Source organism: Cotesia typhae, unplaced genomic scaffold (assembly GCF_013202065.1).
Source record: "Cotesia typhae breed Kobodo isofemale line unplaced genomic scaffold, CoteBio_Ctyphae scaffold_152, whole genome shotgun sequence".
Classification (NCBI taxonomy): Eukaryota; Metazoa; Arthropoda; class Insecta; order Hymenoptera; family Braconidae; genus Cotesia; species Cotesia typhae.
In genome coordinates this window covers 5,163,524-5,181,928 of record NW_027423776.1, presented here as the reverse complement: position 1 = coordinate 5,181,928, position 18,405 = coordinate 5,163,524, and the positions used below count along the sequence as shown (strand labels likewise).

At 29.2% G+C, this 18,405-nt stretch overlaps 1 protein-coding gene across 2 annotated transcripts in view; it reads right to left on the bottom strand.

The window, feature by feature from the left end:
- Positions 1–18,405, bottom strand: part of N (neurogenic locus Notch protein) — a 137,548-nt gene that overhangs the window by 107,383 nt on the left and 11,760 nt on the right. For both annotated transcript variants that reach the window (XM_074255991.1, XM_074255992.1), the window contains exon 2: positions 5,916–5,994. In XM_074255991.1, coding sequence (XP_074112092.1) covers positions 5,916–5,994 — 79 coding nt within the window. The remainder of the gene's footprint in view (positions 1–5,915; positions 5,995–18,405) is intronic.

The window sequence follows — 18,405 nt, the reverse complement described above, 5'->3', positions numbered from 1 at the left end:
ACTACCTCTTTCTACTTTTATTCACAATCCATACATTTAACATCGTCATCCTTATCCTATCCCCGAGCGGCGATAAGACACCCCGCTTACTTTTATATTAAATAAAATAAAAATCTAAATAAACTTTACTTTTTAACATATCGAATATCATTATTTTTGATGCCTTACTAATATAATAAAATAGTTGTTTTTTATTGCCCACATTAATGGGGTTCATTTTTATTTATTAAATATCTTAAATCTTAATATTTAATAAATGATAATTCGAATAATTTGTTTGCTAACAAAACTTTACTTAAACAACCGATTTCAAGTTTTAATTTTCACCCTTTTTTTTTTTTTTTTTCTAAATTACTTTACAGCAAAACCTGACCATAAAATATCTGTATGTCAAGCACATGGCGACGATTTCACTGCTAATGTCGACCATCAATTGCGGTCGCTTGAGACACCACGTTGTTATCCTGTCAGTCAATAGACATCCGTTTCTGTATGTAATGTCGGATATGTATTATATGGACTGGGCATGGATGGCTTGATAAAAAAATTTTTCACCGCTTTGAATCACGTACCGGGAAAATAATCTTTTGAAAAAAATTATAAGAAGAAAAATATTCTTTGCCGATCAAATCGCCATTGAATAGACCTCGGGCAAGAGAATAAGAGTGCCCGCATGTCGCAGTATAGGGATGAAAAAGTATCGAGTTTTTTTATTAGCATGTTTGCTAGGTCTTGTATTGATTGACGAGTGTTTAGAAAACACTTTTCTGCGAGATCCTGATTCATAGGGTGAATATTTATTGCCCAGGAATATTCATGATGGGATTGCTATGGGTTTAATCTGGAATACATTATCAGATTTTATGGTTTGTCTAATGGATGAGGCTTTCTTTATATTTATTGGGATTCTGTTTTGTGGATTTATTCGCTCACAATGGGATATTTATATGTTTTTTTGCGTTTATACATATTTTTAGAGGTTTATTTAATGGTCGGGATAATTTATTAAACACTAAAAAGATTGTAAAATTAAAAAAAAAATTTTTTTCAAATTACTTTTACTTTAGAGTGTAAAAATTTAAATTGATAGTTTTTTTGATTGAGCTGTACGATGGTACGGCGAAAGTCTCGGGTTCAAATTCATCGTCGGTCGGCAGGATAGTAAATTTTAAAAACCATTCAATTTAAGGGAAATAAATTATTATTCAAAAAAATAAAAATAAATTCAACTGAAACGTGAAAAAAATTATGATTAAGTTCAAAATAAAATTTTTTAAATCAAATTAGAGATCATAAAAAAAAAAATTAGTGTCACAAAAAAATTAATTTTTTTGGTAAAGATATTTTGGACAACTCATGATACGAAGCATTTACTTTTTAAAAATTTATTAAGTGCAATAGCAACGAATGAATCATCAAAAATCATTCACCTCATCCTCATAAAAAACTAGTGAATAATTCTCTATTATTTACCAAAACTGAAATTCTTTGAACAAATAACAAAAAAATTTTTCTACAATAGAATAAGAGGCTTTCAATGAAACAATTTCCAAAGGATTACAGCGCAAAAGGGATTAAATTTCCGTATTATTAGGAGTAGTTATGCCGAAGCTTTACGGAAACTAGAGAAATAATAATGAAATAATAACAGCACGTGGTTTTCCAATCCTTTCCCAAAAAGTGTCGCGTCAATTTTGAAGTATGTATGATGTATCGTATGTCGTAAATTTGAGTATGAATTTCTATTGTCAATGTAAGAAAAACATAATAAAATACATTACTAAATAAAGGGAAGTTTTGCGCACACGGCTATCGGGGTCACGTGTCTGGACACGCGTACACCAAACCGAGCAAAATGTATCAGCGATGGGGCAGTTTTTGGGCATTGTATTCCACATGTGAGCCATGGAGATTTTACCCTATGCTTATGTGGATGTATGTAACTGTGTCAGTATTATACAGTATTGTAAAGAGAAATGAGGGTATTGATGTGTATTAAGAAGGTTGTCAGCGCATATATCCATCCCAGCCTTAACTTGCCATATTGTCAAGTGGCAATCGTCCAAATTTGTTATTCTATTGGATTATAGACGCGTTAAAAGTACACCCCAGCTATGTGTATTGTTATCCCTTTTTTTTTTATTTATCTGCCCTTTTACTTTTCTTTCACTCTTTCATGTGGATTTTTAAATAACCACTGCCACTGTAAAATCATAGATACCGATCTCGTATTTTATTTCTTCTGCCCGACAATAGAAAATAATATTTTACAATTAGATAATGAGAAGCGATTAGAAAACAGGATGTATTTTTTGAAGATTTTAACAATGATATTATTTTTGTGTATTTTTGTGCTTTTCTGTTGTGATAATTTAAATTGCAGTTTTCATTTGTTAAAAATAAAAAAATTTGGAACATTAAACAATATTTGAAGTTTATTACATGATTATTTTTTTTTTTAATGATGACTTCATCAGAATTGTTTCGAAACCATTAAATATTTCATGGAATTAATCGTTTTTATATCGCTCAAGGTTGTCTAATACTTTACTTGAGTTAATTAAAGTCATTGGCGTTCAAGTATTTTGATATTTAACGCACTTTTGGTTATGATTGACGTCATTGTTTGACGCACGGTTTTATATCAAACTAGACCATATTATAAAAGCTCTAATTTCAATGAAGAAATTCAGTTTAACTTATAAAGTAATAAACTTGTAAACAACAAAAAATTATGTCTAAATTGGTGTTAATTTTTGGTTTTGTGACATTGCTTTCATTCGTGGTGGTAGAAAGTTTTCAAGAAGATCCTTTTTACAAAGAAAGATTGCAGCATTATGGAAGTTTGAAAAATCGAAGAATTTATCCGAAGCAAATTAAATCCTCTTCTAAAAAGTTGATGGCCGGATGTCGTATCGTTTTACGTCACTTCTGTGACTATTTTATTCGGTTGTTGATTTGTCGACTGAGATAGTGGCGGGATTTTTAAAAGAATGAAGGCGAGCGAAGCGAGCGTGTTAAGTCTAGTCAATACAAAAAAGATCATATGAAGAACAGCCTGCTGAACTAGATGAATCTTTTAAAATTAATAAACCTATCAAATCGAAGGAATCTAAGAGTTTAGAAGAATTTGTAGAAGGTCCTATCAGAAAAGAAGGAAGTAAGTATTTTGATCATCAATTTTGACAAATTTTTAATCATTTAAATTATTAAAATTTGATAAAATTTTTTAGAAAAATTCTAATTTAATTTTGGTTTATTTATTGGAGGACTTTTCTTCAAGTAATTTTTGTGGAGGAGTTTTATTAGTGCTTATCGACAATAATGATCTGAAGAATATTGTTACTGTACATTAGTTATTAAAAAAGTATTCTGTAATTGTATTAACTTAATTAAATAAGTTTGTCAAAAGATATGCATTCATTTTATTTCATTGACTAAAAATGAAAAAAAAATTAAGCTTTAGAAATTGTTTTAAATTTTTCCGGGCAAGGAATCGCGTAATGACGGAATTACGCTGGTGTTAATGGACTCTCGCGCCCACGAAGATGCAGAACATTGTCGAGACAAGATATGTACATTGTAGTGAGAGAGAAATCACCCGCTCATGTAACAGACTCATATATAGCAGCAATTAAACCCGCGATGTTAATGCACCTTAAGAAACACTTTAGCTTTCGCTTGGACTCTATCTCTCTATTCTCTCCATCTAATCACAAATTCAGCATCCGTATTTGCTCCAATTCATCTGAGTTAAAATTAACGCCTAATTGTTTGAATTTAAATTTGAAAAATATTTGTACAGATATTTAAACACGTAGAACATGGATTTCTTTTATAAATGCAAATGACAATTAACATCACTTGCATTGTATCATTATGATGAATAACGGTTTACCGCGAAAAAAAAATTTTTAACAGTTACTTGATTTTTTAATTGAAATAAACGTTAAATAATTAAAAAAACTTTTTTTTTCATATTGAAATTCTTTGAATTTTAGTAAACCAAGTTCCCTGCAATAACGATTGAAATCTTTTTAACCAGCAGTACAATCTGTTTTATCGATTATAAAACTCTGTTTTGCTTTAAATGACCATTTTACCCTAAAAAATAAATGGATAATTTTTTAACAAAAAAATAATTTTTGTATCCTAAACTTTTTTTTGGTAAATTAAAAAAATTTGAACTAATTTTTTTTTTTAGAATTTTTTTAATTTATCAATTATTTCAAAATTTTTATTAAATGTTTTTTTTAAAAAAAATTTTACACTTAAAAAAGTAAAAAAAATTAAAGTTCAATTATTTTAAAAATTTTTTACTCCAAATTTATGAGAAATGAAATCGCAAAAATAGTGAGTAATCATCAATTAATAGCAAAAAAAATTTAACAATCTCAAAAATTAAACTTGGTGCCAAAAAAACTAGTCAATAAAGTGAGAACAAAAATAAAAGGTTAAATTAGTTAAATAGTATAGACATAACACTAACAGTATGTAGAATCTATTGATACAAAAGTGAAACCTACTTTGGTCCGTGATAGTGATAGGAGCAATTTAGATGCGTCCTGGGGTCACGACTAGCGACTATTACTGCTATTACCGGATCCTGTACCACTCTATCTCACTCATCCTCTTAACGTGTCTTTTTTCTCGATATTATACCGTGCAGTGTGGATCGAGTATATCTGTTTCTTAGGTTCATCCCACGCTGTTGATATTACGCCTGTTCTTACCGCAATTTCGCAACGAGTCTACGATAATAGGACAATTGTGATAAACTACGAATCGACAATCGACATCCTTTCAATATAAATATAAATATATCTATCTCTATACATTTATATAAATATTTTTATTCAAATCTCAAAAGTTTTAGCGTGCGATTACGAGTGTAACATTATTGCACTAGAAAGCTCTACGACATCTAAGGGACATATTACAACACATTATACGAACATACATATAACATAGCAATATACAGTAAGAGAAGATTTAACAATTTATCACGACGTGTTGATCATCAGAGGGTCGATGACACATAATACAAGATGCTCTTGATCGCTCGAATCCCATAAGAGATTTATTATGATCGCCTCAAGCATTGCCACGCACATAAGATCATTTTCTCCCTTCCCCTTTACTCTTTGTCACTACTCACTTTTAAACAACTGGATGTCTACCATACCACTATTATATTATGTACTCTCTGCTACACATACATTATACATCCACACGGAATTCTCAGTCTTACTTCACTTACCGATAGTATAAAATAAGATGCAAATGCGTGGCTTCAACAGACTATCATTACGTCAAATCGGATTCATTTCAAGATTCCAAACTTAACCTTTTACATTTTTTTACGTAATTAGCCCGGGAAAAAATCCTATGGGAATTATTCATTTCTTATTTACCTAGATATCATTTATTATTATAATTATATTCTGACTTTTGTGCGTGCAAGTGAAAATTAGAAAAAATTTTTTTATCATTAACCAAGAAACCCTTAATTTTAAAAATCAAATTTGTGGTATTGAATTTAACAGACTTTTTTTATTTTTGGAAATTGTTCAATTTAGCGGTCACCGATTTTTTTTTTTTTTTTTGTTTGACAAAATATCAAAAATTAACATTTTTAAACATTTTTTTTTATTTCATTGCAAATTTACGATAACAATCATAATAAAAATGAAACAAAAAAAAAATTTTTTACATCTTAAAAAATTTTTTTTAAATGTCAATTTTATGATTTTTTCAAAAATTTTTTCAATTTGAAAACTTGTTCTAACTTTTTTTTTCATAAATTTGAAGAAAAATCAAAAAATTTTCTACTAATTTCAATACCTTAAATTTATATAAATAAAAATCATTGAATTAAATTATTTTTAAATTGATTAAAAACTATTAGAACTTACTTGCAATAAGATTCGCCAGGCAGCGGAGACACACAGTGCCCACCATTCTTGCAAGGACTCGGCGAACAGGAGATGAAACCTGTAACAAAAATGAAAATAATTATCTTATAAAGTTCGCATGAGTACAGATAAAGATAAAAATGTAGAGATAGAATAGTTTAAATATTTTAATATAGTTCTATAAATATAGAACATTTAAAGCTTCTTTGCGTATTGATACCAATATTGGCTAGATTTGCGGGTACAATAAGTCCACGTACTTGGGATTATCCAAGGGTGTAGGAATTATATTGAATTGAAAGTTAAGTAAAGGGGCTTATCGCAAAGTGGCAATTAGCTTCCACAAGTGCCTGAGTTCGCTACATACACACGTATATTCACTGAGGATAATAGTAAAGGCAAAGAGCCTTTGACATGCCGGGCAAAGTGAACTTTCGTGTCGGAGGCGCACCAGGTATATGAGGACTCGCGGTCATTTAGAATCTGTTTCTACATAATATAAATAAAAAATAAAAAATAGCCTTTGATTTTTGAGTGAAGATCAACTAAAAAAAAAAAAAAGAAACAATTTTTATTTAAATATGTAGAGGAAAAAATATGTAAGACACATGTAATTTTGTAAAACAGATACTAGAGCAGAGGAATAATGCATGATGTGCGATGTACAATGTGCATAATGTTGGATTTACCGTGTAGTAGATTTACCGGGTAAGTATATAAAGCGGAGAATATAAGTATAAACGAGAGCAAATGAAGTCTTAAGTTCGTAGCATAGGAATAGGGAGGATGAAGGAAGCAGAAGCGACAAGTGCATGTACGGGTTTGAGCATCTATATCCAAGCGTCTTATTCAACAAGACGGATGAGATCAGTTAAACCAAACTGCCTTCGTGACAAATCTCTTGGCTGGTTTACACACTAGTGTGTATTATGGAGTGTACCCCACACTAGGTACTCTTTTCTTCAAGTACAGCCGTGAAATCACGAGAAATTATGAGTTAAGTTACGGATTAAGTTGCAAAGAAATTAATGTTTGAGTTGGAATTTATATAACTTGTATTGACGAAATTTGTATAAAAATTTGTAAATAAAAAAAAAATTTTAATGAAACACAATTTCAATTTGTTTAAAATAAAATGTAGTAAGAATTTTTAAAATCAGCGCATTGATTGTTTAAATGATTTGAATTTCCCGCTCTTTTTTTAATTTGAAGCGCTGCAATTTCTTTGCTGCCATTATATGTCATCGGCCATTTTGACTTCTATTTGTAGTGAAAAAGTAAAGTAAAGCTAAAAGTATGTAGATTTATTTTAAAAATATTGAAGTAATAAAATTTTTAAAGCTTATCTTAAATTTAAATACAACGGTTTTATTCAAATAAAAGTAAATAGGGAAAATAACCATTGATGCAAAGAAGGAAGTAAAGAGAACTAGACATTGTTTTCATTCCCTTTTGCGAAAACTAAAAAGATCCGCGGGCGCGCTAATTGCTTCAATTCCGGAGTAAATTGCCCAACGGGTTGAAATTGCGGCTTCCTTCCTGCCCGAGTAAGAGAAAATTTATTCACGTTGTTAACAAATACTTGAGTTAACATGCTTTCCCATATCTCGTTATTTTTTCCTCACACTTTTAAATTAAAGCTTGTTAATTCTAAAAAAAAAATTCTGAATAATTTATATCTATTTCACACGCTTATAAATATTTCTAGTATTATCAAATAATTTCTGCACTTGTAATTTATAAGTAAAATTTTTTTTAACTAAAAATAAGTTTGTTACATAAATAAGTGATAAGGTTATTGCAAATTAGATAGATGTCAATACCGTTAGAACTTGCGGGTATCATATATATGTACCCGTAATCAGCGTGGATCTCGAAATTGCAGAAGACAGGGCAAAGCAGTCCGAGAATGAACAAGCAAACAAGAGACAAGAGACAAGAGAAAAGTGAGAAGAGCAAGATCCTGAGATATCGCCCACGCACGTGTCTCCTGCATCCACCACTTCGATCCGGCAATTCACTCATTAGTCGGTTCATTATACGCCCTCTTCAAATTCATCCCTCTCTTCACCTCACGCGAAAAGAATCCAAAAAAAGAAAAGAATTGAATCCTTCTTCAGCTCCTTCTTGGTCTTTCGTTCTATTCTCAAAATCTTTCATTTCAGTCACAAGTCAACGGTCTGCAGAGTAGACGCCAGTAATGATAACCTTTTAAAGGATCACGTTTTTACAGAAATAATTACCGCTCATACTTTCCCTTATTTCGACTTTTTAAAATTGTTTCTTTAGAAAAACTTGCCTATAATCTATGCCATTAGTTTCTCAGTAAAAACCAAAATATATATGAGTACATTTAACCAAAATTTGTGCTCGTTGCAAAATTTTTTTTCGAGTTACCGTTAGTTTTTATCTTTTAATTTTTGTGGTAAAAAATTTACACTGTAATTTTTAGTCATTCCTAATTTTATTACTATAGTTATAACGCGTTGGAGAATTATGTTAACGGTTTTTGACTTTAGATAGAAATAAGCTTGAGTCTGACTCATATGGTTACTGTTTCGTATATTAATGGACAATTTTTACTTAATTGTATTATATAGCATACTAAAAAAAATTATTTTAATACAAGAAAATTATTTTTAAGTAAACCAGTTGATTTTATTCGAGAATTTCTTCTCGAAACTCCGAAAATTTTTGAATAAAGAACTTTTCTTCTTTATTTGACGATTTTATTTTCTCGAATCACAGCAAAATTTCTTAAATTAAGAAGATTTAATATTTCGAAGAATAAATAAAATTTTTAAGACAAAATTTTTCTTGAAACAAGTCATTCTTTTTCTGTGTACTAGAGGAAAGAAACAAACAAATGTCAAAACGAATAGACACATTTAGCCGATGATCGGCGAATCTAGTATCTATAAAAACTAAAAAAATATTAATTACGGCTGTCTACAAGATTATATTCGACGAAGTTAGTCATCGCTTCAACACGAATTACAGGATCATTATTAACCTCAAGGATAAGCCATCAGAATATGAAGGTAATCCCTTTGGATCATTTGATTCGTTTCGCACGTCATGGGAGTCTCGGTAAATTTATTTTTATTAATCCAATACATAAGCTGGGCTTTCTTAGTCGTATTAGTTGCCGCCTCTTATTATTCTCTGGTATCACATGCGTGTCCTGATGATACATGATTAAAATATTGTGAAAGACCATCGGCACGCGTGATTTAATTATAAATATTACATCATTTTTTATTCTACGTTTGGTTTATTTTCGTTAATTATTATCCTGATCCTTATTTTTTGTCGAAATAAAAGATATTTTTGTCAACGAATGTGAAGATTAAAACCGGTCGTAAAATGGGTGCTTGAGAAACGGTAATAATAGTCTGTAAGAAAGGACAGCTGCCGGCTACTGTCGATATAAATGATAAATATTTTCCTGCATTACTTAGTGGAATTGAGCGCATTATATTGATCTGTAATAATTCTCGTGGATTTGTGGAAGACAGGATAAGACAAAAAGCACATATTCAATTTAAACTTGATACTCTACTCGTATTAGGGTGACCGATACAAGAGGACAGAGGATCAACCGAGATGATAATAAAAAGTGGAAGACGTAGCACGACATATCGAGTACTTTCGTGTTGTTTTCTCTCCTTTTAAATTCACTTAAAGTCATCAGATATGAAGAGAATGTGTCTCCGTGGAATCGTATTACTTTTAAAATGTCTCAACGACTAAATAAGGCTCCTAGGTTATGTAATCGACGTTAAATATTTTGTCGTTCACGATATCATCATTTTTATTACATCAAATGCTGTCAATATTTGTAAAAACAAGCCTTTGCTAATTTTCTATCACTCCAATGAGCTTAAGTATTTTATGATTTTAATAATACATTTATTTATTTTTGATTTTTTTTTCATAAAAAAATGAAAATTTAGTTGAATTCTGATTGCCATTGATAATAAAATGTTTGGTTTAGATAACTACGAGATTATTGTTATTATTATCATTTAATTAAAAAAATTTTAATAACAGAATACGAATTCATAAAAATTTTGAAATAATAAGAATGAAAATAATTCAAAAAAACAGCTTATTATTATTTTTATAATTGAATTTTATTTTAAATCGATTATTTTTTAAATAATTAATTTTGTAATATAAACTATTTTTACTTCAACCTCCAAAGTATGAAAAAATAAAACACAATTGAAAGTTTACTTTTCAGCTATAAAATCATCAATAAAACAAAATTGCGTTTGTTTTCACACCAAAAAAAAAACTAAAATTGAAAAATATATATATATATATATATATATATATATATATATATATATATATACATATATTTTTTTTTTATACTGTCTTAAACAATTTTATACGTGTTTACATTATTACATGTTGTCCAGAAGAATGGTTTAAAAATGGGTTTTATTTCCTACCTTCAGGGAGATCATCAATCATTACTTCAAAACATTCTAGCAAAATAAATTTTTAAAACTAAGAAATAATTTAAGCGAACACCATATCCAGTTTACAGAACCCTCCGTATCCGCAATTGTAAGTTGTAAGCCAAAGTTTACGATTCAGCTTGTAAACCTCGGAAGCGTGGTTTAAATTTTATAGTTTTAAGAAAATTGACAAGACCTTGTTCTCATTCTTACCGAGAGGAGTTTTGTAAAAATAAAAGCTCGTTAAAAAAATGAATGAGAACAATAATAATAAATCTTGAGTTATTATTATTTTTTTTCCCAGCCCAGATTAGGCCTAGAGTTCAAGTTTATTTGAAAATAGTAAAAAAATGCTACGTGTTTCTTTGCAGCTATCGCATGATTGCAATTTACGAGTTATTTTCTCACTTTATCACACACTCATCCATCCAATTTATTTTTCTAGTAGTTCGTTAGCGAATGTCGCTATAAAATATTTTATACAGTGGATTGAAACATTTTTAGATGCATTCCATGTTTGCATACACGCAACCCAACAAATTTATTGTCCAAAAAAAAAACACTCAATTATCCGAGTAATAAAAAATAATAATTAGAAATTGAAAAAAAAAAAAATAATAAAATAAAATAAAAAAATTTATCTCTAAGAAATCAATCAAAGTATCAAATTTAATGGGTTTAAATAAATTCGAGTAAATCATTATTCATTGTATGAAAAAATAGACCAAGGATATCTGAACAAACCCCAAACGAAGCAGGTCCCGTTCGCAATCTCTTGTACTTTTATTTTCCCTTTGTTCTTCATCTCCTTTCTGTGTTTAGTCGCGTTGGATTGGGCCTTTTTGTTTTTTGGAGAGCCAACTTATGTTGTGCTGAAGATAGGAGTGCAGTATAAAGAAATCTAGAGAAGTACATTACACGGGAATAAAAAACACGAGGAAGACTAATGCAAGAACCGGGCCCTATTGTATTATAATGGCCATTACGGACCAGTTTCTCCACGAATTTATGTCCTATTTCGGCATCCTTTTTTTCGTACATTATTTTGCTTTCTACACCTCGTACACCCTCCAGTGTTTTTATTCATTTAATTTCAGAAAAAAAGTCAACTTTTTTAACCCGAAATTCCAGGACTTCCCGAGGATACAATGGTGTAAATATTGATGGTGTGAAAATGGTTACTTAAAATTTTACACCATTATTTTTTATCTTTTTTTTTTCTAAATAAATTAAATTCCTTCCAAATACAAAATCATAAATTCCTACAAAAAAAGGCATGGTTTTGAGATTTTTTTTGTGACGACGCAATTAAAATCTCTTCATTAAAACTAACGGTACAGTAGAATATGACATTCGAAGAATATTATGTAAAATTTTTAAGAAAAAATATTAAAAAATGCGGCAATGGCAGCAATTATTTGAACGTGTCTCGGAAAAAAGTAGAATTGCAGTGTCCTTTATAACTTGGTACTGGATCATTAGCAATGAAAAAATGAAAGTTCATTCGTTAGATAATAATTTTCCCCAGGTAACGTCGGGAGGGTTTTTTGAAATTTCAATTTTTCACTTTTTTAGAACACTTTGAAGGGAAAAACACGATTTTTACGGAAAAATAAATTGGCTAATTTGTTGTTGTAAAATAAAGAATATTAATAAATTTGAAAAAAACTTCGATTCCAAATTTTTTCAAGAAACATTTTTTAACTTTCTCCAAACAGTTTTCAAATGGAATATCGCGTTTCACCAAACCGTGGAAAAAAATTTCCTCTATCTGCAGCTGTTTATATATCAGATTATATCAGAACCTAAGTACGGATAAACGTCTACCTGATACCAAATAATAAAACGTATAAGTAGTGGCCGTTGGTCTTCATCAATAGAGTTAAGGGCGCGGGTGTCATCCATAAATGCAACCTTACACTCATATACGCTCAAACATACATAAACACACCTACATACACCCATAAATGCATCCCTACCCATCAACATAACAGTAGAAGTACACATAAGTAAAACTTAAACAGAACATCTGCCAGTGGGTTGTGGCGACGGCTGACCTTTTTAATTTTTCTTCTCATTCTAAACACCACCACCTTGCAGTATTACACCACCCTGCTATGCGAGCGAGCCCTCTACTTCTTTTCTATTCCGTTTTACAATATTATGTAGCATATATATATATATATATATATATATATATATAAATTCTATCCCTTCTCGAGCAACATAAAACACCCCTCCTTCCTCGGGAAAAATACTAACCAGTATGAAAATATTTATCTCTGGGAAAATACAGCCTTTTTATTTCATTTCATTTTATTATTGAATTATTTGCTACATCGGCGGACATTTTATTCAAGCTTCCATTCGACTTACGTATATACACGCTAAAGAATGAGTGATCGTGCGTGCTGGCATTCGAATCACTGATGAGTCTTACTTCTATACTATAACATCATAAAGAAATAAAATTAAAAAAAAAAATTTACACGGAGAAAATAAAATACATATAATGAATTTTTGAACAATTATAATGGAAAATAATTTGATGACTTTATCCAATGATTTCATTTTATTTAATTTATTACCTTCGGCATTAGCAATAAAAAGGTTATTTAGCAATTTGTAAAATACTCACATCAATTGAAATGACTATTGGATAATTCGTGTGATGCTAATGTGTAATTTAATACTTAGAAAATTACATGGAGCATTAAGCCTATGGAAGGTTTTAATGCATGGAGTATGAATGTACAAATAATAATAATGATATAAAATGAAATAAAAATTAAAAAATGGCAGAATGCAATAAAAATGAGGTGGGTTAACAAGATCCACGGATAGAAGTCAAGACCATAAATTGGAGGTAACAAGAGCCACGCGATTGATTTCTGCCGAAATGGTTTACGGTTTATTTGAAATTTTTAACGGACTGTATATTGGTTTTCTCTTTCGCTCCCTATTCGATTTCTCTTATTGTTATGATTATCCTTATTATTATTATTATTAATTTTTTTTTAACGTCGTTTTTTATTTGTGCTTACGATGTTCATCACCTAAAATTACGCGGCAAATAAAATAAGCTGTTTTGTTTTCAGTTTATACTGGAAGAGCTTCAGTTTTTACGGTAGTCAAATTTTGAGACTGATAATTGATTTATATCAAATTGTTTGTCCAACGTCAATATTCAAAATATTTGTTTAAAACAATAATCAAGACTATGAATCATATCACAAATTCTTGACTGCTTTTATGATTTTTAAACAGAAATTTTTGTTGTTGTATAATTAAAATATGGAATGAAAAATTTTTTTTTTCACACAAAAAAAAAATTAATTTGAATCAAAAGAGAAATTCTTGAATGAAGTAAAATTTATTTAAACCAATAAAAATTTCTTAGTTTAAGAATTTTTCTACTCAAGTCAAGAAGATGAACTTCTTCAAAATTAATTACTTGATTCACGTAAATTTTTTTTTTCGGTGCATCAAATCATTAATGAACTTTGAATTTATTTGAATTTTTGAAATTAATATTGTTTGATTTACAAAGGTATGACATCATAACTCATCATTATAAGTCGTAAGTCATCATTAGACGTCATAACACATCATTAGATGTTATGAAACGCCGTAAGATGTCGGGAGAAACGTCAAGATTATATATAAATAAATAAACATGACATTGAATTGAGTCACGACAAAAACATCTCATATAAAAAATTGATTTTCAATTATGTTTTTCTTGCAATGATGTTTGGAAAAGTAACCAAGACTTAATTCTTTTTTTATTAATGAATTGTAGAGTCTATAATGATTCAATTTTTATTGCAAAGTACTTACTGAAAATTATTATCAATTATTATAAATATTAATAAAGATTTTCAGAACTAATGCATCAAAGAATTAATAAAAATGAAAATAAAATTTCAAAAAAAGTTGCTAAGGAATAAATTACAAAAAAGGTTTTATTGACAAATCAACTCATTGAGTTACTGTTGAATTTCATATTTTTTTACAAACTTTTATTGAAGAACTAGACCTAAAATTTTTTATGAACTATAAAAAACTTGGAAGTAAAGGTTACTGACCTAGTATTATACATACGATAAACAAAACTACAAACTACAACTAAAACATTGAAACTTTGAGCGATTCTCCCACGTGTCTTGTCTCGATGTAATTACGCGGACCGATAATTCGTAATTAATTTTAATTCTTCCCGAGGAAAACGACCGACGAGACTTAATTTGCCGCAACACATATAACATCCATGTAAACATATATTAATTAATGTGTATGTATAACATGACACACGCAATTTCAACCGATTTTATATTCACAGAGTGAACAATATTTCTGGACAAAATCGCACGGTTTATTTTAAAGTTTCTCAACTTATTTATCTATAGATCATCATTATCTTATTAGCGTAATTACCCCCTGAAGTTAAAGAAACAAAATTCAATCTCCAGTAAAAAAATATCTTAAACAAAAATGAAGATAGAAATCTAATGTACGATCGATGTAGAATCGGCAAGAAATAATCTTGCTTAAAATCATGCTACCGAGTAGGTATAAGCATTCGATATTTTCTTCTCTCAAACGATCTTTGTGCTGAGTATTATAGAGAACTTACTCGACCTCAGCTTCTATCCGATATATAATACTCCAAAGATCTTCTTTTTGCTTATTTTATTTTCCGTACTGGCCGTTCGCCGTTTCTTTACTCTCATTCTTACATATTCCCGGATCCTTCCGAGTAAACTAAGACTCCTTTGTCCTCTTACCTACTTTTTACTTTTTTAAATTTATCTCCTTCGATATTCCGACGTTCCCATATACTTTTAAATTTATTGTCATAAATTTCATTTTAAATGTTCCCGCCATTATTTTTATTTAAAATTTCCCCGCCATTATTTTCAAAAAAAAATTTATCTAAAAAATTAAACATCAGCGTTTGAATTGCCTGTAAAATGCCGGCTGTTTAAAAGTTCAATTTGAGTTTTTAACTTTTTTAAAATAAAAATGTAAATAATGTGTCGAGCATATGTGTCAAAAGTGCGGACATGTGTGAGCTCCTTTTAAGTGCTGCCATTACAACTGAACGCTTACTAAGCAGCGCATAGTTTTATGTTAAGACATTCTGGAGTGTAGCAGTTTATACTAAAGTTTCCAACACCGGAAGCCGGGAGGTCTCAACCCCTATACCAGCTACCCTCAGGAAGAACCCCTCGATACTGAAGACTCCCTTACTGACATTGAAGTTTTTCTGTGCAATACAAGGTTCTTTAATCCTCCGGGTAATTTAATAAAATTATATAGAAAGTTAAATAAATATTTAAAAATGAAATAAAATAAAAAGACAAACAGCAGAACAAATGGCTGGTAACCGCGAAGAACAATGGCTCGAGGGAGTCCAACAGAACGGGTTTGCTGTATTACGAACCGCGTAATTATGCAAAGGGACACTCTTCTAACCGCGAAGTTAATTAGTTCGGTCCGCAGATGCGCACGACTTAAGTTATTTGAGAAAAGTCCGGAACGACATTCAAATTATTGCTTCTGAGATTCAATCTCCGGTGTAATCACCCGCTAAAAATACTGAGACTCTCCGAAATATTATTTACCGCAGAAAAAAATAATTATATTTCTTTTTTACTGTTTTCGATTTGTGTTATCAATAACTAGTAATTTTTTTTTTTTTATTTTTTAAATTTATTTTTTCATTAGGATAAAAATATCAAATTAAATTTTTTTTGTTTTTAAATGAAAATTAAAAAAAGTTTTCAAAATTCTGACTTTGTGTTAAATATGGAAAAATTGAATAAAAATTTTGAACCTCGGATTAAGGTATAAAAAAAGTATTTTAATTTAGAATTCCAAAATTTTAAGTAAAATTTAATTTTTTATGTGACTTTTTGAAGTAAAATCAAATTTTTAATTTATAATTTCAAAATTAATATTAAAACTTAATTTTTCAATTTTGAATCAAAAACATTTAATTTGTAATATCAACATTAACATTAAAAATTAAATTCTTTACTTATAATTTTTACAGTTACACCAAAATTGCATTTTTTCAAGTAAAAACTCAACTTTCAATTTAAAATTTTAAATTTCCGAAACTTTATTACAAACTCTTACTTCTAATCCTATATACATACAAATTCTCAAATAATAAACTTCTAATTAGACAACCGACCTAATCCACATTGTGATACAAAGTTCACGTATTCGAAACGAACAAAACAGCTTAAATAAAACCCCGTTAGTCTAATGAACTCTGTTCCCTTCACAATAAACAATAACTTCAATTGCGGTCTCTTTTGTCACCAATTTGTCTACCGCTCATGTATTTATGTTCCCAAAATCGTATAATCTCTTAATTAATTGACTCACTCCTCTTCGTGACTTGATACGTTTCAACTAAAATCAAATACAATTAATCTTTCTCTCAAATAAAATACAACACAATACAACGAGGGTCTTAAATGTCACAATACTCATCTACAGCTGACAAATACTTCTGCGAAAGTAATTAAAGTTTATTTAGATATTAATACATAAGCTTCTACTGCAAAAAAAAAATCTTATGTAATAAACTAAATAAACCCCGTTAGAATCACATACATATAATATACGTATATGTATTGTTTTATTTTATTTTACGACAGATATGTAATTTCTCATCTCTTTAAAATAACTTTGACAATTATAAATATTTTTTGTTATAAAGTTATTTAATTTTATGAGCTTGTTGAGCAAGAATATGATAGTTGGGTTACTGAGAAAAGGACTCAATTCAAGTAAGAATAAAAAGCTTAAAGGTGAAAAGGAACATGGCAATGTATTTTATATGTATAGGAGAGAATAATAAGAGGCGAAAAAGAAGTTAGGCGAGAAATACTGTTTTCTTGTGTTGCTTCTCGGTTAACGGCAGGTGCGAGACGTGCCGTCAACGTTTCCCTACATCATATGCAGGTTTACGAGCAGTATTCTGAATATATATCTATATTTATATCCCTGTAGAATATTATTCTTATATATTTATATATTGTATTTATATATGTAGACCATATAAGCTCCTTTAAATGCAATTTCATTTGACATTCGAGACGGAAAACAGCGACTGGAATTTCATGACCTTCAGTCCAGGCTTTTACATTTAGCTCCAACATTACTAAGTTATTTATTGCACTTATCAGGACATGATACGATAGCAGTAAGAGTAAGAGTATAAATATAAGTGTGAATTTATAAATTTAATATTAAGAGCTTGTATGTAAATAAATAAATTAACTATATAAATGTATCTTAATGTATTTGTAGAAAATATTGGATACGCTCTACTGCTAATTACGCAATCACAGAACTGACCTTTAACGGTGTAACTTCTAGTCACCGACGATTCGCACGGCTGTTCTTTAAATTTATATTTTTTCCTAATTTTAACTTTTTAATAATTTATTGAAATATTTTGTTGAATTAATTATTAACGGCTCTCTAGAATTAATTAATAATTTAAGGTAAATTATTGCGACACATTTTATCAAGGGATTATACGAAATTGATTAACATTTTCATGAAAATTGATATATAGATGGTAGTGAACTCGAACTTTATTAATATTTTTTTTTTATGTATAATCAATTTTTTATTTTTTTTTTTGGCGGGAAAAAATTTAAATTATTGTTTTTTAGTGAAAAATAAAATGGTTGATTTTTTATAAAAATTTTAATCTTAAATTTGTTTGTAAAAATATAAAATAATTATCGGAATTATTAATTTTTGGATTAATTACTGAAAAATATAGTTAAAAAATTTGTTTTAAAATTTGACTGATGAAAATAAATTTTTTTAAATTGTAATGGCGCAAAACCTCGTAAATAATTTTATTGATAAAAATTGAAATTTTAATTAAAAAAATTTTTAAGACACCTCATGAATTGAGATTTAATTATCAATGAAAGTCCTTTTATTACACTTTATACGATGGAGTTTAGTGGGAGGTCATTGAGCGG